General features: G+C 42.0%; 1 protein-coding gene across 1 annotated transcript in view; it reads right to left on the reverse strand.

Moving 5' to 3' along the window:
- Positions 1 to 23,936, reverse strand: part of TIAM1 (T cell lymphoma invasion and metastasis 1) — a 327,269-nt gene that overhangs the window by 44,617 nt on the left and 258,716 nt on the right. The window contains 4 exon segments of the mRNA XM_015586534.2: positions 4,273 to 4,497; positions 9,396 to 9,482; positions 15,271 to 15,352; positions 20,096 to 20,200. Of these exon segments, the coding sequence (XP_015442020.1) occupies positions 4,273 to 4,497; positions 9,396 to 9,482; positions 15,271 to 15,352; positions 20,096 to 20,200 (499 nt within the window).

Here is a 23,936-nt window from a genome sequence, read left to right on the forward strand (position 1 = left end):
GATACTGCCGCTCAGTGTGCACGACGGCACCCCAGCGACAAAGAATTACCTGGCCCCAAATGTTAACAGGGCCAGATGAGATCAGGCTTCAAAACGAGTCACACAGGAATGTCCGAGAGGCTTGGAGACCCCACGCGCACATTTTCACAACTTCCGACTCCAGCTTCCCCTCCGGGCCGAGGCTCTTTCTGTAATAACCGCCACCGAAGTGCCTACCTTTTTATCTCGACATCCTCTCCCCGGTCCCCATTTTCTTACCGGTGCGTACCTAAATGAATGTTGGGGCGGTGGGAGATGAAAGTAGACTCAGTGTTCAACTTTTAGCCCCAGTAAGATTTCAACAGGGACTTATGGATGGCAAATTACCGAGAAGGGGAAACTGAATCTTAGAGAGAATACTTAGGATGGACTCTCCCTATCCAGTCCCTGGTTTTCTAAGTCAACATGGCAACCCATTCACGGTGCTTCCTTCTTAAACTGAGGACAACAGAGAATCACTGCGGGTCGCCTAACAGAGTTCCATTTTAAAAATCAGTGCAACAGACCACAAAAAATGGTATCCACAAATAGCACAGTAGATGGTTTACAGGTGACCATAAGGTTCCAATCATCTTATTCCGCCGAGACAGAAAACAAGAATTAATAACCAAGAATAGCTGGTGACCTTAGGTCATGGCCCCCCATCCTCTTGCACGTTAGAATCATCAGAGGGGGGGTTAAGCAAACACCAAACAAAAGCAGACCCAGGCCCCGCCCCAGACCGAGTGCATCAGGATCTCTGAAAAGGGGCCCCTATGTCTCGACCTTCGAGATCGCAGAATCCACTTCTTTCCACCTGGGAAAAGAAAATACTTTCAGTAAGGTGTAATTAACTCCTAAACTCAGTAATCAGGCAATTCACTTGTTGCAGACTGAGGTGGAGCAGGGAACAAACAGTGAGAGGAGCAAAAATGAGCAGCCTCAGTTACAAGCCAGAGAATCTCCCCATCGCCATAAGAGCCTGTGCTCTGGATCCATAACGCCTACTGAGCCCTTTCTGAGACCTCCTCTAAACACGTTATTTTTACAGCACAATTAAACCTCACAACAACCTACTGAGATGGTAGTGTGCAAACCCCCACTTTATGTACAAGGACACGCGCTGGGGCACAGAGATGAAGCATGGCCTGCTCAAGTCATGAAGCTAATAAACAGCAACGGGACTCATTATCAAGGAACCTGGCCCCAGAACCCACACTTAGCCACTAGGTTGTGATGTCCCTACGTAGAGAAAACGAACCTCTACATGCGACAGAGATTCAGAGATAATCCAACCCTAAGGGCTAATCACATATTTCAATCAAGTTTGTCAGGGCAAGATGGGCCAAGCCTGCATACTTGGGCTTGGAAGATGGGGCAAGCCGCAGGGCCAGCCTCCTGCAGATTGGCAGCAGCCAGGGCTCACGTCCACCCCACTGTAAGGCCCTCCAACGAATCAAGGGTGCCAGGCAGGCATCCACTACGACCACCTTACGACGGTCCCTGAATCAAATCTCAAACCCGCCACACAGGATGTTACTTATTTTTAGTTACTTCTAAATTTGGACAAAGGCTGTGTCCAGCTTGCCCATTGTACAAATTGTCTCAGTTGTTTTCTTCCTTATTTTAACTGCAGCTGTCCGTGGATACTGCTTTATCTCTGCCTCATTACGGAGCGATCTTTCAGGTTATTTTATCCTGTTTGCTTGCCTTCCCTTTTATCTTTCACCAGTAGATGATGACTAGGAAGTGGCAGCACGCAGGAAGCAGACAGGCGGAGACCCAGGTGGGGAGGCTGCTCCCTCCGGTCAGTCTAACTGGGCTGCGCCTGAGCATCTGAGAACTCTTCTGGAACTTATTCATGCTGAAGCCAACTTAGAAACCGTACAAGAACACCAACACTGTGACTTTACTGTCACGCTTTGTTCTTGAACCTGTTTGTTTACCTAACTTGACCAGACTTTGCTAGGAAGGATTCTTGATCATTACAAGATGAAGCAGTTACATAACAAAGCACTATATATTCAAATGTAAATTTGAGGCACGATCATGTCATAGTTATCATTATAACTTTCAGAATTTAGCTCAACGTCTGGTATACAGTAATTAATTAACAATTGTCAGTTCCAAGTTACGATCATTTAATTTGGGGGAAAAAGAAAAGCGATAAATAAAATTTTCTAAGAATGACTCCAAAATGGAAGTTTCAATGTGTTTTAAACAATGGTAGGTTCAGTGGGTTTAGCACTTGGCCTTCAAAGGTGTCTGAAGGAGGTAACATGAGGTAAGATATAAAAGTCAGTTGTTAATTTTAAAACTCCATCTTATAAAAGATGGGACAGCAACTCTCTCTCCACACATGTGAACACACGCACACACATGCACACACACACACACTCTCAAGTATTTCTAAAACAGATACCTATATACAAAAATACATTTAAAAATTTGTTTAATTTGTAAAATGCACACACACACATAATTTTAAGAGGAAAGAAATACACCAGAACAGTGACAATCTTCAAAGGCACACATTGTCAGCAATTTCAGTCACACTTTACATCGGGGGACAGCAGCTTTATCTGTACAGGGCCAGAGAGTAATTATTTTCAGCTTTGCAGACCGTAAGTCTCTGCCATTGTACCAGTGGGGAAGTGGCCACCGACGAGACATAAATAAATGGGCATGACTGTGTCCCAATAAAACTTTACAAAAACAGGCCAGAGGCTGAACTTGGCCAGCGGGTCACAGTTTGCCAACCTCTGCTTTAGAGCCATCACCCATAGGAAGGGCTCAGATAGAAAAAGATAAAAATCCAGAGAAAGTGGAGCACACCCTATTTTTGGAAGCACGTACATTCAGACTTTATAAAATCCTTTCAGTAACCAAATCTAACACAAAATGCCTCAAAGTCATTACAGAAAGCAGTCTGTGAACTGCCTTTTACGGGATCAAGCCTGCCACCTTCTGGTCACACAACAGAACAGCCTTCACGGTCTCCATTCCCTATTACTAAGGGTCCGTGGTTCCCAAAACTTTGGGGTTTTGGGCGCTGCAGTGACGTGATGAGTCAAGGAGGTCAATGGTAAAGAGCGTGATTGATTTTCAGAAGCCTCAACTTGTCAAATTCTTCCAGAGAGCCAGTGACCAACAGAATAAACTATCATGAGGCTTCCGCTAGAGATCTTTTCTTATCAAGCCAAGCTCCAGGAGGCAATGTGAAAAAAACAAAAACAAACAAACAAACAAAAAACCGAAAACACCAGCAGGGCAAGACTATTCAAAATACCTGCACTCAGATTTTGAAACAGAAGACTATCTTTAAGCCAAGATTTTAAAGGAAAATAAATTCAAAACCCACACTTACTAAATGAACCCAGAGCCTAGAACCGGTCATGGAGAAATAAGTGATAGCAATATGCTGTTCACTGGATTGCTCGTGACTCTCTCTGGACGAGAATGGACGCTTGGCTAGCAGAGAGGGGAAGACGTACACCCAGTCACAGGAAACAAACTCAGGAGTGAGAGAGACACCAGCAAAAGTGGACACTGTAACATGATCGTGGCCACGCGAACGATGCCTGTGCAGGGTCCTGGGGGCCCAGAGGGGGGAGTAACTTCGTGGGATCCCCCGAAGGCTTCACAGGGCGGGACCACTCCAGCTGCTTCTTTGAGACTGAGCACGCGGTTGCCAGAGGGACAGGGAGGCAAGGCGCCAGCAGGCGGAGCAGATGGGGCAGTGCCGACGCTCTATCGAAGAGCCCAATGGAGAAGAGAAGCAAACAAAAGCTCTGAGCATCGTCTACTCTGGGCATCTCACGTCCCCCTGTCACGCAGCAGGCACAGCAGGGCTGGACGCGCCAACGCGAAGGCAGGGGGAGGACTCGGAGCCCCAGCACCTTCCGTGATTCCGGGCACTTCTATGCCTGTCTCCCTATCTCTACCCATAGCCAAGAGACGGCGGCCTCTGCCCTTTCATCTCTCTCCAAAATGACAAACAGCAGCAGCATGGTGAAGCTTTTCATGTGTGACAGGCAGATTTGTAGCAAAACAGTTATTCTCCGAGAAGCAAAGTTCCCTACCCTTTTGACATTTCAACAGGAAGCGCACGCTCAGTCATCAGCTCATCTCACTCACACGTTTGTAAGACCTGCCAGACCCAGTCCACCGAAATATGCGAGCCGCGTGGTCGACGTCCCGGGCCCCTGGCCGACCTGGGCTCGGACGTGCGTCCAGCACTGGGCACAGCCATACCTGGGTTGCTGGCGAGGAAGGCGAGGGGGCTCTCGCCGAGGTCCACAGGGCCGTCCACTCGGTGGGGTGGGCTCTCCAGCAGCTCAGCTCCTCCCTCCAGCTCAGGGTAGGTCCTCACCAGGAGGCCCAGGGATGGCTGCGTCAGGAAATCTTTGAGCATTGATGAGTTCAGGGTGCCGGCAGGACGATTATTGATCTCGAGAATCTCATCTCCCGCCTTCAGGCCTGCCAACGCGAGACGGAAAATGTTCAATTTCACAGGCACACATGCAGCAGCAACGGCGTCGAGTCAGATCGCGATCCCTCAGAAGCTCTGCTGTAAAGGGCACACTGAGCTCTCTTGCTATAGGCCCTGCAGCTCCAGGTGCTGCCACACACACAGACTTGTAGTGATCAAAAGGGATCATCGGGGTGATCATGTGGGCTTCCGTTCCAGAAGGTTCCGAACTCAGATGTTACAGCATGCCTATCCTGTTGTGATACACCAACTAAACCAGTTTATTCCTTCTTTAATCTGTGTGTTCCATGCATCTGCCAGTTTCACCTGACAAATGCCAATTCTGGCTCTTGCCCTACAATTTTGAGGGGGGAAAAAAAGCAGAAACACTGATTACCGTGACCGGTATGTTTTGAACATGCTCACGCTGCAGTGTGCACGTGTGGCACAGCCCACTAACATCTTCTGATCATTTCTACGGAACCAAAACTCAAAGAGCATCCTCTAGCTGCAACCACAGAAGGTCGTCTTATTCCAAACACATTAAGAGACGACAGTTTACAGAACCAAACGCGATCATTTTTCGCCTTTTTTTTTTTTTTTTTTTTTTTGGTTTTTAAACTGCATCAGGACCTGGGGGTGAATATCTTTTGGAAACTTCTCAAAGGTTCTGCTACTTCTGCAAAGCAGGCTAGGGACGGTGCCAAAGTTTGGGGCCCGAAGGAGCAGTCGTGAATAAGCCCAGCCTCGGAGTATAAGAAGTTGGGACCCCAGGTGGGGCAGTTCCACTTGGTATGAAAAGAAAGAACATTCCAGCAGTATGGCAAAGGGAGTGGTTAGGGAAGAACATGAAATAAAGTGTCTTTTCAGCTAAGAAGAAAAAAGGGGCCTAATGCATATTTTAGAGACTAAATGTGGAAAAACAAATTTGAAAAAGGAAGTGAATAACAGTCAGAGACAAATGATAAACTGCAGAAATGAGAAGCCACCTGGCCCCTCTGGCCTCCACAGATCTCACCTCTGATTCTGCAGAAAAATGACGCCGCGAAGAAGTTCTTCCTTCCCCACTTCCTAGAGTCACACCCCTTGGCCATCTATACTCAGGTTTCCAAACTACTCAAAGTCAATTTTCTATCATAAAATACTCCAGGACACATTATGAGTGGGAAGACAATGGAAGAGAAATGAGAATGTTTTTCTCCATATCAGGGGTGGAATTCTGGGACGCTAACCGCTCCCTTTCTAGGTAATAGATTTTGGCATCTCAACATTTAAACTGAAAATACAAAGTTTCTAGTGAAAACTAGTTTTGTTTTGTTTTGTTTTAAGTCTTCTCTTGTTGACAACCCTTTTGGTTAGCTGTTAGAGGAGGTACTATAAGGAGAAAGAAAAAAAAAGACTTAAAAAACTAAAAACCTCTATGAGTTGTTTTTTTTTCTTAAGGAAGTTCCTTCCAGGTTTACTATGAGTGGTAAAGCAGGTGTCTGTAGTGGGTTAAATGGATGGCCCCCAACAAGATATGTCCATACCCCCAAACCTGTGAATGTGACCTTATTGGGAAACAACATCTTTGCAGCTGTTCATTAAGTCAAAGATCTTGAGATAAGATCACGCTGGGTTATCTGATGATGGATCCTAAACCTTAGATCCTGACAAAGAAGAGGAGAAGGCCATGTGAAGATGGAGGCAGAGACTGGGGCGCTGCTGCCACAATCCAAGGACTCCTGGAGCCACCAGACACCAGAAGAGGCAGGAAGAATTCTCCCCCAGCCTTCAAAGGACGTGTGGCTCTGCTCCCACCTTGATTTCTGCCTTCCAGCCTCCAGAACTGTGAGTGAGAAAGTTCTGTTGTTTTAAGCCACCCAGTTTACGGTAGTTTATTATGGCAGCCCTAGAAAACGAATACAGGAGGCAACCTGAGTGAGTTATTCTCGGTATTAATAAGTCAGGGGAGGTGGCCCACAGTGGTGAGCAGTGATATGTGCTCTGCTGGGGTCCTTCTGTCACAATTCTACCAAGTAGCAGCTCTGTGTCTGTGAGCATGTTATCGAATCTCTCCCAGCCTCACTTTCCTTGCAGGTAAGAGGGATAATGGGTTAAATGAGATTAAATGAAATAATCCACAGAAAGCTCTTAGGACAGCACTTGGCACACTGAAGATATGTGATACACATTAAACCTCGTAATTAACATCTGGGAGAAAGAAGAGGAAAATTTTTCTTTCCAACAGAAAACCGCAGCCTGCCGAGAACTAACCTCCACCTGGGCATCGTAAAAGTTGTGAAGTACCCAAGCTGTCTCTAGAAAAATAGGACACACAGGTTTCTCCACCGGGCTCTGTCCCATGTGCCATCAGAAAAACACGTAAGGTGACAGCAAAGATGCCAGACTCCAACTTCAGCTGACTCCAAGAGAAGAATGAGGGACCAAAGACGAACATGCCCAAGGTGAGCAGAGATAAGTATAAAAAATAACTCTTTGGTTCAAAAAGTCAATCCTACAAGTACAGCCCATGTGACATCCAGCTGAGAGCAGATGGCAGGAGGGAACAGGAATACGGGGACTAACCATCAGCCCAAAGCCCAAGATGGCTCACAAAAATATATAAGTAAAAACCCAACAAGGCTGAATTGGTGCAAACAGAACATTCAGATAGAATTAGGCTGGTTTCCACCAGACTTCCCCTGGCTGCACCACGATCTGGTCATTTTAAGAGAACAATGGCCCCTGGACTATGTCCAGAGGACAATGCCCAGAGTTGTAGCCTATACCCCAATAAAGGCTTGAAGGAGCTGGAGGTGCTGACTGTGAGCAAAGACAAACACAGCCATTGTAAAACGATGGAGAGCAAAGGCTGGCTACAGAGGAGGCAAAACAGTGACGGAAAGCTGAGGAGGAGGATGTTTTGTGATCAGAACTGTCCACGAAGAGGCTGTGTGGTCCAGAGCGAGCTCTCCAGCATCGACGGGTCTTCACGCAGAGGCTAGATTTAACATAAAATACCCCCAGGAGCCAGGTATCAGAATAGCGTTTCTGGCCCAGGTGGACAAATGGACATCCCTCTTTCAACGGTAGAAAACAGCACCACACAGGGCAAGAAGGTTAGAGCGGCCGACCGTTTGTTTTTATCTGACATCAGTGTTCTTGGATTCAAAGAACTTAAACAGGATGTGACTAAAACCAGGGCAGCATATTTCCCCACCCCCATACCATGCCAACCGGCACACTCACTGTGCTGAAAGATAAGCATCAGCCTTGGGGTTTGAACGGGAAGAAACCCTGTCACTTCTGGTCTTAGCTGAGATACAGCTTAGTGAGTGTGTCAAACTTGGGCCTCCAGGCTGCCTGTGGCCTAGAAAGTACGCAAAGAAAATGAAGGAAAATCCTCTTCTATGACAGTTAGCAGTGTATCTGAATTACTTTGACTTAATTCCTCCTTTGTAAACCCTTTGCCATTTCTGTGCATAGCCAAGTCTGTGGATGCACTTCTCCAATGCTTACAAGTGTAGGGCAAACACACACACACACACACACACACACACACACACACACACACACACACAGGCAGCTTGCAAGCCATGAACACCCAAAACTAAGCTGTACAGAACATGGGAGGAGGTGGAGAAGACCCGCCTTCCATCCTTTTCCCAGCGTCTCCCTTCAGCAGCTCTCCAACAGAACGGACAAAAGTCTTCTATCTAAGCACGACAGGCCCAGATGTGCAGGTCTTTACATTCAACGGGTACTATTTTGACACGGCCTGGATACAACTAAAAGAAGAATGAAATGAAGGTGGATTTTGAGCCCTACCTTCCTGCTCAGTTTGCTTACGGTGAGTATGGTGGGTTAAAGAGTGTCCCCCCAAAATCCATGTCTACCTAGTACATCAGAATGGGACCTTATCTGGAGAAAGGGTCTTTGCAGATGTCATTAAGTTAAGAGGCGGTCATAATGGATTAGGGTGGGCCCTAAATCCAATGACTGGCCCTCTTATAAGAAGGCCATGTAAAGACACAGAAAGACATGCAGGCAAAAAGGCCATGTGATGACAGAGGCAGAAATTGAAGAGATACAGCCATAAGCCAAGGAATGCCAATGGCCACCAGAAGCCAGGAAGAGGCATCGAACAGATTCTTTGCTCACAGGCTCCAGAAGGAAACAACCCTGCCCATACCTTGATTTTGAACTTCTGGCCTCCTGAACTGTAAGAGAATACATTTCTGTTGTTTATAATCACTCAGTTTGTGATCATTTGTTACCGTAGCCATAGGAAATCAATACAGGAAGCAAAAAATCTAGATCGAAAAATTCTCTCAGAGTAGAGAGAAGATGGAGAGTTGGGGTTCCACAAGGGGCCTAGGCTGCACTACGAGCCCTGGTAGGGGTGCAGGCAGAGTGTGGCAGAGAAGAACTCTGTAAGAGGGGCAAGAAGGTAGGATCCTGAACCCCCAGGTTCTCAACTTCTGCAAAGATTCCTCCAGGAATGGCAGCAACAGAGCATCTGCTTTGAAGGAGCTTTGCAGGCCCAAGCGATGGCCAGTGTCAGCTCTGACCAGTGTGGACCAAAGCGCAGAGGGGTCTTCGCAAAAGTCCTGAAGATCCTAGGAAGGTGCCCCAGGACCTCCATTCAATCCTAGACAATGGAAGGACAACCACTTATAATCAGTATGGGATTTCCCACCAGTCCCATGGAAATAAGCTCAGAATCAGATTTTTAAATCCAAGAATGTGACATTTCTTACTCACCTGAGGTTATGGAATAATTTTCATATTTCTTGGAAGAGTTTTCAATGAGACAACATTCCAATACTCTTTACAGATGAACCTTTTGGGCATATTTTTCTCATCCACCAAACAGAGAAACCCAGATGGGAATTTAAGAAAGACAGAATATTCAGTGACTTACCTTTCTTGGAAGCTAAACCAGTTTCCTTCACCCTATTAACGTAGAGCTTCCGAACACCGTCTTCTTCCACAGAAGAAAGCGAAAACCCTGGGAAACACAGACAAAGTGGTAGGACCCACACTTTCTGAGTGTTTAGCAAACAACAGGAAGTACCTGCTGTGAACTAGGTACGTGCAGTGTTTGGGGTTGTAGTTTGGAACAATCGCCTTTCCTTGTTCATGCTGTTTTACAAAGTAGAAAAACGTATTTTTAGATTCACTCTAAAAGAAGGCACTAATTGTAAAAATAAATATTACCAGGCACATCAATCTTCATACTACCTACCTGTCAACTCGAATGGAAGAAAGTTATTTTATTTTACTTTGCTTGCTAGTCAATGCCATAATTTTGCCTTTTTCATAGTCTCCTCCACAGCACAAACCAGGATAATTAGCGTATCTCATCGGAGTCCCCTTGACTGTTTTCAGCAGTCTTTGTCCTAGGATATATTACAACTGAATACCTGTATGGTGCTTATTCATCCATATGTATTGCTACATGGATATGCCTGGATAAAATTCTGCACATAAGGTTAAGTAGCAACTCACTTTACAAATCCCATTTCATAATGAAACGAACTGATTCCTCATTCTACTAGTGTCTGATCAGAAGATCATCTTATACTTGTCCTATTTTTCTAGAGCTCAAAGCTCATTAGTTCATTCATTCTGGGCTTTGCTACGTTCATCAGAAAAAAAAAAGGGGCAAGACAAGGTCCCAAAGTTTTAAGTGTGTGGGGACCTTGGGTGCTCCCAATCCTGTGGCTACAAGCTCTGATCATCTCTGTTTCTAGAAAGTCTCATGTAAAACTCCGTTCTGCTCAATTAAGGAAACGTCCAAAACAAGTACCTGCTTTTCCCTCAGGACAAAACACTTTGGCAGATCCTGCTAAAAGAGCAATAAATGCAATTGTAAAGATGTGACATAATTTCAGCTCTGGGAGAAGAACGATCCCATAATATAGATACCTGTCTTAAGGCTAAAGGCAGAGGAAAAAACAGTGGTTTAAACAACCAAACAAGTAAATAACAACAAAACAGAATAATTAATTACAGGACTGGAGGCCAGGGAGTCACTGTAACTTTTCAAGCTGTGTGTTTTCTTCAATGTGTGCTTTTTTGTCTTAATCACAAGACCAGGAAATAGATACTCACACGTAGGCAAAACTTCCAACTGCCATCACCCACTACGGTACCATAACTCTTTCGGACGGGTAACGACATAAGGCCACCACCCCGTTAATTTAATTTTATTTTGAATTCTATTCTTATAGCAACTTGTTGCTTTCAGATTATGTTTCAAGAAGCCCCCACTCAAATAAGAATAATTTTATACACGAGCCGTTTAAGTGACGTTAGACTTAACACAGGTGTCTTTCTCTATATTTCAGGAGAGAATTTTTTAAAAATCTGTTACAATAGACAGACAATCGAGGGATATATCAAGGGAAAGGATGGATAGAATTTACTGAAATATAGGCATTTCCCTTCTAAAACGCTACTATTTTGCAAAATTCTGAGACTAAAACTTTTTTTCCTGTTAAAAATAAAAGGCACACGCTGACAGAGTGCCAGGGGACCAGCCTGAATGGCAGATCCAGGAGAGGTGACTGTGGAGAGTCTGCTGCAAATCACTTTACGACAAAGTCAACAGACATGGCTGAGGTAGCACCTGCTCCTTCCCTCTTTACTTGGTCTTCCCTTTTAATAATCAAAAGGTAAAATGAGATGGGGAGGAGCCATCCAGCATGAAGACTGCAAGTGACTGAAATTCGCACTAGGCGACTGGGTACCCACGTGGATGGATCTGAGAAACGGATCAGACTTCTCAAGTTGATGGGAAAATCTCTGGCTAGGGAAGGGGATAGAAGAAAGAGAATGCCAATAAGCTCCTTTTCGAAGATCACGCAAATGGAAGCCAACAATTTACTAATGGACGTGGGCGTGGCACGTTAGCTGTGCCCCGGAACCCCTACTGGAGGACACCCACGTAGGGCTCAAGCAAACAGGAGCTCCTGTCAGGTCAGAAACACAGCCCACCCCACACCTGGCTGTGCCCCGCACACTCCTGTGGAGTCTCAATGTCTGATCCCAAGGGGCAGCCTCTATTTCAAGATGCCGGGAATTTGCACACTGGAGAGGGGATTGTGACCATCTCCTACGTTAACAGATATAAAAAAAAATATTAAACATCTTACAGCTGGATTATTTGGAGGTAAATGAAGAACACAGTGATTTTCACGGCAAATCGGCAAAGTCAGAATTATTTTTTTCCTTTTATGATAGCAACATTCTAATTCCCAGCAAAAAAATGCAACATGGCCCCAAATGATATACCACAGGGAATAGAGTGATTCAATATAAATCAATGTATCTACGCCATCAGAAATCTTTCAGTTACAAAGGCCAGCAGGCACCATGAGTGGCCACTGGGATAATGATCTTGACAATGAAGGAAGTGATTAAAACTAAGTGTAGAAGCTAAGAAGACAAACTCGTAAGTCGAACAACCCGAGATCACTTGTACTAAAATTCATGACCCATGAAAAGTCATGACACCATAATAAACGAGAGCAACACTCAAACTAGATGCCAGGAAACACTGAAATTCAGAAAATGAGAAAAGTTCCATTTATCTCAGATACCTATGACATAAATGGAACAAATGACCAAAAATAAAACCGTGTAAGAAGTTTCTTAAGAAAAAGGAATGCGAGGTTGCAGAAAGGATGCATCTCCCACTTCGAGGCACGCTTAGCCTATCACGTAACCGCTTGAACTAATGTCACAAATAAGGTCTGAGGGTGACCTGTGGGCTGAGATGGAGAAATTAAACAAGTGTTAAATCTTTCAATGTGTTCAGTCTGTTAGATTATTAAATCGTATCTTCCTCCTTTCTAAAGTGTTCAAAAAGAGAAGGCAGCATTCGGTCGGTAGTTAGATTTCTGTGTGTCAATGTGCGCTAATATCATTTACATACACTGAACTCAATATCTAGCGGGAAGCCACATGTAGAAGTGCTAATATTAGATACAGATGAGCTGAATGTAGAATCCTGGGTAGTTTGGAGGTCAGAGGCAATCAGATCTCGTAGGATTACGGGGCTCTTGAACTTTTTCAATCGAAATGCTGCTGGAATACCCTATGCCAACATGAAATGGGCACTGAGAATAAATGGTTTAGCTGAGGTTATTCGCCACGCGGTAGCAGACTTTTCAAAAGGAGTCCAAGAACCCGTACAGTTTGCTGCTGAACATCACGTCATCAAGGACAGAAATGGAGGCTTAAACCTTGAGAACCTAGCAGTTTGTCACTGCCACAACCTCCGAACATGACATTTTGTAGTTCACAAACAAGACTGGCCCACGACAAATCGGAAATTGCAAAACAAAAAAATCTGCTTCTTTGTCAGGTAGTTTCAGAAGCACCGTTGACGATAATTTCTAGCTTGATGACTGATGCCCTTCCAGTCTGTCAGGTAGTTTCAGAAGCACCGTTGATAATTTCTAGCTTGATGACTGATGCCCTTCCAGCACCTTTAGTGTGGAAATGTAGATGGGTTCCATGAGCACTTCAGTCACTTTAATAAAATAGTATAAAAAGTGTAGTGGTTTATGCCCAGTTTCTATTTCCAAGACCAAAGGCCAGTCAGAATTCGATTCGAGAGCTTTGCATTTCAGCCCTTTCTGGCTTCCTGATACAGTTTATCCTTCCTCAACAGAAACTCAGTAACGAGTAAAGAGTAACCGTCATGGTGTGTCTTGGAGGAACTGCCCCATATTTATAGGACTGCGACTAATCACGGCATTAATTACCGAGGTCATGCTTCTCCTGCATAAATAAGCCTTTTATTTACACAATTATCCTTTGCCATCGAAAACATCCTCTGGCTTTATGATGTCTTTAGTTTTAAGTTCAAGGGTAAACGGTGTGAAAGTGTAATCCAAGAGGCTCGGCTTCAAAATCAGGTTCTCTTCATTAGGCCAGGATACTCTAATGAGCATTCTGAGGTGCAGGTTGCCTTGGGGAGAAGCTGCACTAGGAATCTAGAATCCTGCCGCTCAGTAAAGGGTTTGAAGATTTTCAAATGCTAAAAAGCTTAATAATTTAATTTAGAGAGAAACTGTAAGTGAGCGTATGCGGTCGCCTTTGTATCTTTTCTAGAAAACCAGGTTTCCTTCTAGCACATAAGACTACACCTGTGACCCCCAGGAGGTAGGTGTGGCCACGTGACTTGCTTTGACGAATGGTGAGCCAGCACCTGATCCACCACCTTCTCTTTCTCTTCTGCGAAGAGACAATGTCCCAGGTGGCAGCTGTGCAGGCTGGGTCATGGAGTGAGGACAATATAAAGAAAGAGTTCCAGCCAACCCACAAAGGATGCATGGTGAATATGACAAATGCATCTCACTGTTCAGAGTCACTGAGCTCTGGCGACTGTCATTAGCTCGCCTAACCTCTCCAGTCCTGACAGATATGGCACAGTATGGGTTTTCCCACATATTTTACTCAGGCACCATCTCTTTGACTATTCAAGTCAAGCTGGCCTTCTGTTTCCCTGGGTTCCACACTCAACCAACTGCAGATCGAAAATATCCACCGAAAAAAAAAAAATCTAGAAAGCCGATCCCTAAACAATATAGTATAACAACTACTTACATAGCATTTATATTGTATTAAGTATTATAAGTAATCAAGGCATGATTTAAAGTATATGAGATGTGCTAAGTGATAAGTAAATACTATGCCATTTTATATACTTGAGCATCTTCAGATTTTGGTATCCTTCAGGGTCCTGGCACCAATCCCACATGAGCACTGAGTGACAAAAGTAATGCTAAGCAAAGAAGACTTGTCTTAAACATATGGAAAGGATTAGATATTTAACCATGCCAGAATGCAGACAGCTGTGTGGTAAAGAGCGTTCACACAGCAGGACTGACTGCTATTCTCTGAAAGACATGCTCACAAGTTTGGGCCCTGGCTGGCATCTGGGAACCTGGATTTGGGGAGAGTTCCCAATGCCCGAACATGGCTTTCTGTGCCTAAACGGTACAGAGAGTGTGGTGTGTGTTGAACACCTGCTTCCTTCCAGGGGTCTGGAATTTTGTTTTGATATACGCTAGGCAGAGGGTGCCTACGTGACCAGCTTCCCAATAAAAACCATGGGACTGAGTCTCTAATGAGCTTTGGTAGACGCTGTCACGGCTTGCTGCTGGGGGATTCAAGAACATCCAATGTGACTGGAGGAGGATTCCTGGATGCTCACGCCTGGATTCCTCAAATTTTGGCCTCCACCCCGCCTTTTTCTTTTATTATTGATGTTGCTTTGTACAGGTTCCCTATAATAAATCATTGTCATGAAGATGATCATATACTGAGCCCTGAGTGCCCTCTTGGTGTGTCAGTGAACACAGGGGTAGTCTTGGGGACCCCCAAAACAACACCGAAATAAATTCCTTAAACATTATTTGGCGGAGCGAGGGAGGAAGAATAATGCATATGTTTTGGGGAGAGAAATGTAAAAGGATAATTTCTTCATTACCAGGGCACATCATGATATAAAATAATCTATTCCCAATGTATCCATTTCCTTTTTATGATAGTAAAACCCCGTTGATTACAGTTATGAAATTTAAAGTTGAAGTCTTCATCGTACCCAGAGTGGATATCTCTTCTCTTTCTAGTTTGGCTGCTTCACACAGCACAGAAACCAGATGTGCTATCTGTTCTAAATTGGCCCCAAAGGCATTTTTTTGAATTGTATATAAGTACATGTTTACACAGGAAATGCTTTAACTTGAAAAACACCGAAGATCAAAGAAAAATAAACGTACCATAATTATCACTGGCTGTGTCTGACTTCTCAATCTGGATGTTCTGAGTGACTTTTGGACAAATTTCAATTTCTTTGTACAGCTGAAAATCACAAAGAAAAGTCTAATTAGGATTTCACTATAAATAACTTATTAGGAATCGTCATCATTTTGTAAATCTGTGTTTTCACGATTGATACTTGGAAGTAAATTCTCATTACATCCCTGTGTTTTCATGGAACAGAACCCATTAAAAGCCGAAGCAGAAACATATAACTCATAATCTCACACTTAGCTACAGTTCCAGTTTCTAAATAATTCCTCCACATAACTCTATATAACTCCAGATGTCTTTTCCCACCCTGTATCTATCATTTGAATCCAGGTCTCGCCAGCTCCAGAACTAAAGTTCTCTCTACTACACTATAATGCTTCCCAGGCTACTTCCTGGTAGGACTTGGTACCAAAGTAAATGGAAACAACCTTCCTAAGTAAGCAAGCCAAAAGCCATTTCCGAAATTTATGGTAAAAGTTCCCAAACAAAAAAATATGTCAATGATATGTCAGTGGTTCATGTGGAATTTAAAATTTTTCACTCAAAGACAAAGTAAAGACCTATTCTGAATAAAGGTCAATAACAGAAAACTGCTCTCTAGTACTGAAAAGAATTCTTGGTAGTTATCTAAACTTGCCCCCGTCTCTGCCCATGCAAGTCATTCATCTAGAAATAATGTTATTTGGGCAAGGAGGAAAGAATGCCAGTTTTTCTCTCTCCATTTTCTTAGGGCATTTGACAGGTGCCAGAGGTGAGCAAAGTGCTTAGGATTCAGGAGACTGACAACAGTATAATAAAAACCCAAGGGAGGCAGGGAACTAAGAACTTGATGGTACAGCCCGATTCTCTCAAACACCCTAACTTTATACATCTTCCACCAAATCCTGTGTTAAGGGCATAACTCCATGTGGTTTTATTTTTATACTTCAGAACATTTTTCATACAAATAAATTCTGAAAATAAAAGAAATCAGTTAGAATACTGATCTTTAGTTCAGGAAAGATGCTCACCAAAATTATAAATACTAAATAGAATAAATTTTATGACATATTTCATAACGCCACAGAATGCTCAATAAAATGTTATGTGTTCACGTCAACTTATTTTGAGCTTCAGATTTCTTTTTTTCAATTTGTTGGAGAACCAATCTCTTCCCCTAGGTGGCAGTATATCACTGTTCGTTCTAATCATCTCCAGAAAGTTCTAAATGCTTTTTCAAAGACCCAGTGAGAATATAACTCTGCGAATAATTTTTCCTATTCTTTCATATTCTACCTCCTACTGTGTAACTAAAAGTCTTTGAGTCTTTAACCAGTCTCCGGCAATAACTTACAGTCATATAGACAGACCCCTTAGCTAAGTACTTTCTTAGGTTGGTTAGACTAAAATTGAGCTTAGAAAAAAGCACTGATAAAATATATAAAAGTTCAAGAAGGGTCTGTATTTTAATATATTTTCAATGCAACCACAATATCTGAAACTAGAAGTTTTGAAATTTGGTAGTTTTATACATAAACATCTTTAACGAAGAAGTGTCACATACATTCCTTTTTTTTTTTTTTTTTTATCAAATCAATGATGTTGCTTGTTTTCACTCTTCGAAAACCAGAATAAATGATCAGCAAACTTTAAGAAATAATTTGATTACCAAGGCACTTGTGTTATCATAACATCGCAGTCATTCCTTATCATGGAATGGGTACCCTGGTCCAAGCCACCATGACCCACACTATCTGCACACTAGCCTCCTGCCTGGTCTCCCAGCTCCTTCTCTTACGCCCTAAGGTCCACTGGCCACACATCAGCCACAGTGAGCCTATCAAAGCAGAAGTTAAATAATGTCTTTCCTCTCCCGAGATTTCCCTTCTCACTTGGGCCCTACATGGCCTGTCCTGCTCCCTTTCTCCCTCATCTCCTGAATCCCCATCCCCCTCCATCTACCCTGACCATCGATCATCCTCATACATCTTCCAAAATATCTCCCTGGCTCATCCTCTCTCATTTCACTCACCTCCCTGTTCAAACATCGCATCTCAAAGAGCAGAACAACTCACTTCCGGAAGTCTCATCTCTATCAGCTTTCCAAACTTTTTCTTTCCAAGCTCTTACCATCTCCTGAAATATTACCCATATTTACATGTTTTTATATCTGTCTCCACAAATTTGACTGTTGGTTCATAAAGAGTAGAAAGTTTTTTTTGTGTGTATCCCAGTGTCTAGAACAGCTACAATGGCGCCTGGCACACAATAAATGCTAAATAAATATTTGCTGGGTGAATGAATATATCGATCATCGGTGTTTCGGCAAACCCTTTATTCCAACCTGTCACTTCAGGAAAAACACATTTAATAAGGCTTTTTGTAAAGCTAGTGCCTCCATGTTCATTATTATTCCATAGACTGGTCCCAACAACCAAGTAATCATGGAAACGTAGCCAAACATATACCACTTATATTAAAACACAAAATATTTGGGGACAGTATTCTATTGATGGGTTATTTTTGAGGCTCCAACTTCAAACATCTGCAAGCTTTCCTAGTCCCTCAAAAAAAAATGGCAGTGGGCTATGGACATCAACTAGCCACGGGTGGTCTGATGCTTATTCAATAAGGGTCAATACACTGAATACCTGCAAACTCTCAAAAAGCATCGAGGAACACTATATGCTCAGAAAACCTCTGCCTTTGAATGACATTACACACAGCTAAATAGCCTAAAGCAGAGATTGGAAACAAGGGACCCACGGAAGGAATTCGAGGGGTCTGTGAAAAAAATAACAACAACATAACCTGTAACTGAAACTTAGCATTTTCTTCAATCATACATGAATAGAGGCAACAAACACAGGAATATTAGCAATGCCTATGACCTTGTCGCAAACAGAAATCACAGTTATTTTAACATCACAGTCTACTTGCTGCTAATATCTCGAAAATATTGCTTATGCTCACCACTACTTCAAAACAATGGCAGCTATTAGACATACCCCTATGTCTTCACAGTTAATGAGTTAACTAATAAATACGTGAGCACATATATTGGCCATAGGTAATCCTACGTATTTTATTTCAGGCAATTGAAAACGTTACTCTAAGACAGATCTAGAAGCTTCACCAGGCTGCTAAAGGTACCCCAAAAGAACAAAAAAGTTAAGAATTTTAGTAAAAAATCAAGGGGTGAGTAATACTAACTTGCAACCCGAGCAATGACATTTGCGTCCTCAGGGATCTCTGAGTTGGAGACCTTTTGCAATAGTTACAAAAGAATACCATGGTCTCTCTGTATTACAGGTTCTTTTCTTAAAAATTATAATTATAATATGTATATAGCAATTGTGGATACAGACAGAGTAAGCTTGGCACAACTTAGTCTCTTCTGTTAGATGAGACCATACAATGAGCAAGACTTAAAAATAATAAGTATGTCAATATAATTTCAAATGATAAGTCTCAAGCACGGACATGGAAGTGGTTAGGTGAGACCCAGTCATTTAGGATAAGAAAGTTATTAACCCCAAGATGCAAAATATGATCTAATTCATTCCGGTGTCATGAGCAAAGTTCTCTACTCTGTTAAGACTTATTAGTTTAAGTGATGGTTGAAAATGGACCCATCATTTTGATCTTCTACTACATAGCAGGATGAGAATGTTACAAAAACATAGCCCCTCTTATGCTTCATGAAAAACGCTTCAAGGAGCACAAGGAATCTTTTTAGGAGAACAGAAACATTCTAAATTACAATCGTAGTGGTGAAAGTGTGACTGTATGCATTTGTCAAAACTCATTCAACTGTGTGCTTAAAATCGGTGAGTTTTAGTGTATATAAAATAGATGTCAAAAAAAGTTGATGAAAGACATAATTCCTACTAAATTTTAAACCACACTTCCCCTTTTCCAGAAGACACTACTCAGATTTAAATTTTCAGTTCTGTTTTCTGTGGTGAAACCCTATCTATCTTAGCCACCCGGTTATCACTCACAGTTCCATGGCAAGCAGCTCGGTGGCCCCAGAGGAATGACTAAGTGCAGAGAGCGAGCAAACTCCAAGATACAGGGGCTTTGCTCCCAAAATGTTCCATTCCTGGAACTGAAAACCGTACCCCTTGGCTAACAAAAAAGGAACTTGTCACTATTTTATTACCATAACAACCATTTATTGAGCATCTACTATGTGATCCATTATCTCCGAGCTTCACAAAATCTTAGAAATAAAGTATTATCATTTCTTTTTTTTTTTTTTTTGCCAATATCACATAATTTGCAAGCAGTAGAGCCCAATATAAAGAACCTGAGTCCCATAATGAAACTCAAACATACATAAATGTCACCAGGAATCTATGTAACTATAATTACAAAAGGCTGGGACATATAATTAGATAGCAGCATTTTCACCAACAGGACATGACCCTTTGATTCCAATATATAGGTAGAAATAACACAAAACTGGAGTTAGTGCTTTTTTCCTGACAACAGCCAGCTGATCTTTGAGTCATCAATTTAAAACAAAACACTGGCGAAGTTACAAGGAAAGCTGAGAATTCTAAGAGTCAGCTTTGGATTTCCATTCTTCGTGAGAGCACAGCAAGGCTCCTTATATAAGCAAAAGTGGCATTTCCACTCCGTGGAAATACTGTGACATGGCCATCTCCACAAACTTTAGAGCTCTGAATGAGGCTCGTTTATTTTAGAATTTGTTCCATTTCACTAACCACAATTAGCATGAGCACATATATAAGTTAAAAATAATCTCCCACGGAATGTCGGCAGGACAACAGTCATAAACATTACCAGCTCGTAAATGTCCTCCTCGGGCTTTGGAACGTAGTGCTGCATTTTGTTTTCTATTAGAAATTTCAGACGCAAATAATGAGCAGAATGATCCAGTTGATGTGTCTGGGACAAAAAGAAAGGAGAAGAGGAGAAAATGTTCAATAGTAAATAGGAATCAAACATAAGTTCTCCACTGACATATCATCACGTAGTCCCGAAAATAATAGAGATTTGTTACTGGAGAGATGGGGGTGGAAAGTCTCTGTACTTCTTATAAGGTTTACATCTAAAACCCAAACTTTAGAATAATATTTGTTGAACATATTAATAATATTCCATTGGTATCTTATGAATTGACGGAAACAACTGAGTGACACCTTCATTTCTGCCTATCTGATTTATCACGCTCTTTAACCCCGGTTTTGCAACAAAACCCATCAGACTAAAGAAACCCTTAAACATAATTCCAAACGTACAAAAGTGATTAGAGAAGAAAAGGGACAAGAAAGGCAAGGAATTATTGACGGTAATAGAAAAAAAATGGGCCCAGGCGAAGTTATTTGTTTAACCACATGGGGACGCTGGGACAGTCATTAACAGTTCATTTGCAAGCAAGTCAGTGTGAAGACAAGACATTTAGATTTCTGTCTTATTTATATACACCCAGAGTGAGACTCCCTCAGGGGCAGCGCAGACAGGCATGTGTCCAACTTCAGAAACACACTGAATGACTTGCCCAAAGAAAACAATTCTAAAACAGTTAAGAATTGAAATTTCTAGGATTTCTACTTTGGTCCAGAATGGGATGGACTGATTTTTTCCTACCTAGAAAGTAATCCTTGAATTAGTGTTGCAGAAAAAGCAATAGTGACTATATGGTTTTATAAATAATCCTCACTATACACTCAAGATGATGCAGAGGAAAAGAACATGTTCTTCAAAAGTTACATGGCAGCATGAAAATGAATCGTAGAGAGAAAATGTTTCAATCAAGTCATGATTTTAAAGCATCCTTATCTTTTAGAGATTTACCCTAAAGTACTGGTTGACAAAGATATGATGTCTGGAAATTGCTTCCAAAATTATTCAGAGTAAGAGGTGGGAGCGAGTTAGTAAATAAATGAAACATAATTTGATAATTACAGAACCCTGGTGATGGATACACAGGAGTGTATTACATTATTTTTCACTCTTACACATACGTTTGAAATTTTTCATAAATATAAAATCCCTTCATATCGAAAGAGCTACATCTGATGACGATTATTTCAATATAAAGGAAATTAATTTTTCCCTTGTTTAATACTCCTTTTACTTGCCCTATTCCCACCCAAATAAAAATTTAAGCCCAAACTAAGAACATTCCGATAATTATTTCAATAAACCATTAATCGCATCTAGAAAAACTCTTAAGTATACCAGACACTGTATGAAACACTGCAAATGTGGAAATTAAAAACACATAAATGTGGTCTTCAGGAGTGTGTGTGGCCATGAGGAGCGGGTGTGCAAAAATTGGGAGGTGGGACAGTGGTGGTTTTGCTTTTCAAATAAATATGCACGCAAGACAGGCATCTGCACGTTTACAAAAAGCACATTTTGGAAAGTGGAAATGAGTTCATTCTGAAACCTAGCAGAAGGATAAAGAAGTTTCTTACAGTGATTCTTGGGAATCCCCAATGGGGATCCTCCCTGGAGTATAGTGATCGTTTGAAGCCAACCCAATCCCATGTACCTGGCTTGGGGGCGTTCACCTCGTGTACTGAAGACCAAATAAACACCCGGTGTCCAACAGACCTGGACCACTGAGGTCAAAGATAATACGGGCGGATGGGTAAGCCAGGGAAATGCAAAGCACGAAAGTTTTAAAGTGCTCTATCTACTGCCTGTCAGAGAGTTGCTGAGACAAACAACAAAATAATAACATTTAGGGTGATAGGATAAGAAAAAAGAAGTGTCCCGCAGAGAGACGGAAGCTGCAAATGCTTCCCACCTACCTAGGTCCTCCCTGAAATCTCTAATTAGAAGCGAAAAATTTCGGTTCGCCATCCGTTTCCGATCGAGGTGGGAGGAAAAGAGAAATGAAACTTCATGGGGTCTTGGTCAACAGAAACAAATCCACGAGGAAACCTTATCGTCACCACTTATAAACATGATGGGGACACTCCCATTGAGGCTGCCGCTTAACCAGAGTGACCTCACCCAAGAAACTTCTGGTTCCTAAAACCTCAGTGTGAGAGAGGGGACGGCCCGCGGCCAGGCACCAAGATCTTAGAGTGGTCCTGATGAAGACTGTGGAGAGTCCATCACCCCTTAAAGCTACTGTGCCGAAAACACTTCTACAAATGTACATAGGATGATAAACGACGGACGGTGGACGCCCCTGTCGAGGTACCGCCCTTACACGATCTAACAGCGACGGGAACAGAAGAGTGACGAACGTAACAACGCTAACAAGGATGAGTCCTTCCACCCTCCCCTCCACCACCATGCTTTTCAAACTTAACTTTGAAAAATAAACATGAGTACATCCAACAAACATATAAAATATAATGGCCCTCAATTAGGTCAGTAGTTACTGTAAACATGGGACATTGGATCAATACGCCAGTGTGTTTTGTCATTTTGGTAAATGTTTCTCAATAACGAGCCCTTGTCAGTCATGGCTGGTCTGACAAAGAGAAAATCCTAATGAAGTAAACTAAATCAGAACCCTCAAGAAAAATTTCACGCTCTTCAAATACCTGCAAGTCAACATCAAAGCAGATCAAGCAACTGACCATGTTTACAATACATCTATGTGCAAAAAGAATTCCAAACAGTGATGAATATTTTAACATAGAAATTCTAAATGTTTGGCCTGCGTTAGACTTATAAAAGATTCAAGAGAAAATTTCCTAACCCAAGAGAAATTCAGTTAGGAAAAAATTTTAACCATACAAATTTGTTTTCCAATATACAGTTACTCGAGTAGGCCTTAAATTTATTTTTGAGGCAATGCAGCCATAAATTATATCATAAGATAAATATTATTGTAGAACAATTTTTAGTTTAGTTGGCATATTTTTTTAAAAATTTGCATCTTACCATGACTACTTCAAAGGATGAAATAGCAAAACACAATGTAGAACTTTTTAGTAAATAGTTTGAGCCAATTAAAATAGATAATATAACATGAACTAACTTCCAATTCATCATGTTTTGCTTTTCTATTCCTCTTGATAATCTTCCATGTCAGTCAAACTTCTCAGGGAAACGTAAATGCATATATTTACTATGTACAGAAACCATGAACACACAAAGAGCTATCGCAGAATTTCCAAAGGTATTTATCCTCCCCTTCAAGGTGACCTTTTTTTAAATACCAATGATTATTAGAATATCCAAAGCCACAGGCCAACATAGTAAAGGCTTAAATAAAACTGATTCCACGGTCACACATAAATAATAACAGTGCATATGAATGAATGAGTTTTTTTTTTTTTTGCAATTATTTTAGTAATTGCAATGATAGAAATATGTCCAAAACCCACAGGCCAACATGGTTACCCACTATATTCAGCAACAATCATTTTTGTAATATCCGCAATATGAATCATACATGAAATGTAGATCTAGAAACATTTACTATACCAGAACTTGACTGGTGCTCGGATGGCAGATGACAAACTGATGTAAAATGATGTGGATCAGATAGAATAGGAAAGAGAATGAGCTGAATGCAAGAGACAGAAGAAAGAGATTATTAAATGTTAGAGAAAGCATCTATCGCCAACGTTGAGAATGATAATAAAGAAATAAAAGACAGACATTCTGGTAATCACCTTTGTTTTTAGTCCCTCTTCCCACCACCACCCCC

Source organism: Pteropus alecto, unplaced genomic scaffold, assembly GCF_000325575.1.
Source record: "Pteropus alecto unplaced genomic scaffold, ASM32557v1 scaffold81, whole genome shotgun sequence".
In the NCBI taxonomy this organism is placed as follows: domain Eukaryota; kingdom Metazoa; phylum Chordata; class Mammalia; order Chiroptera; family Pteropodidae; genus Pteropus; species Pteropus alecto.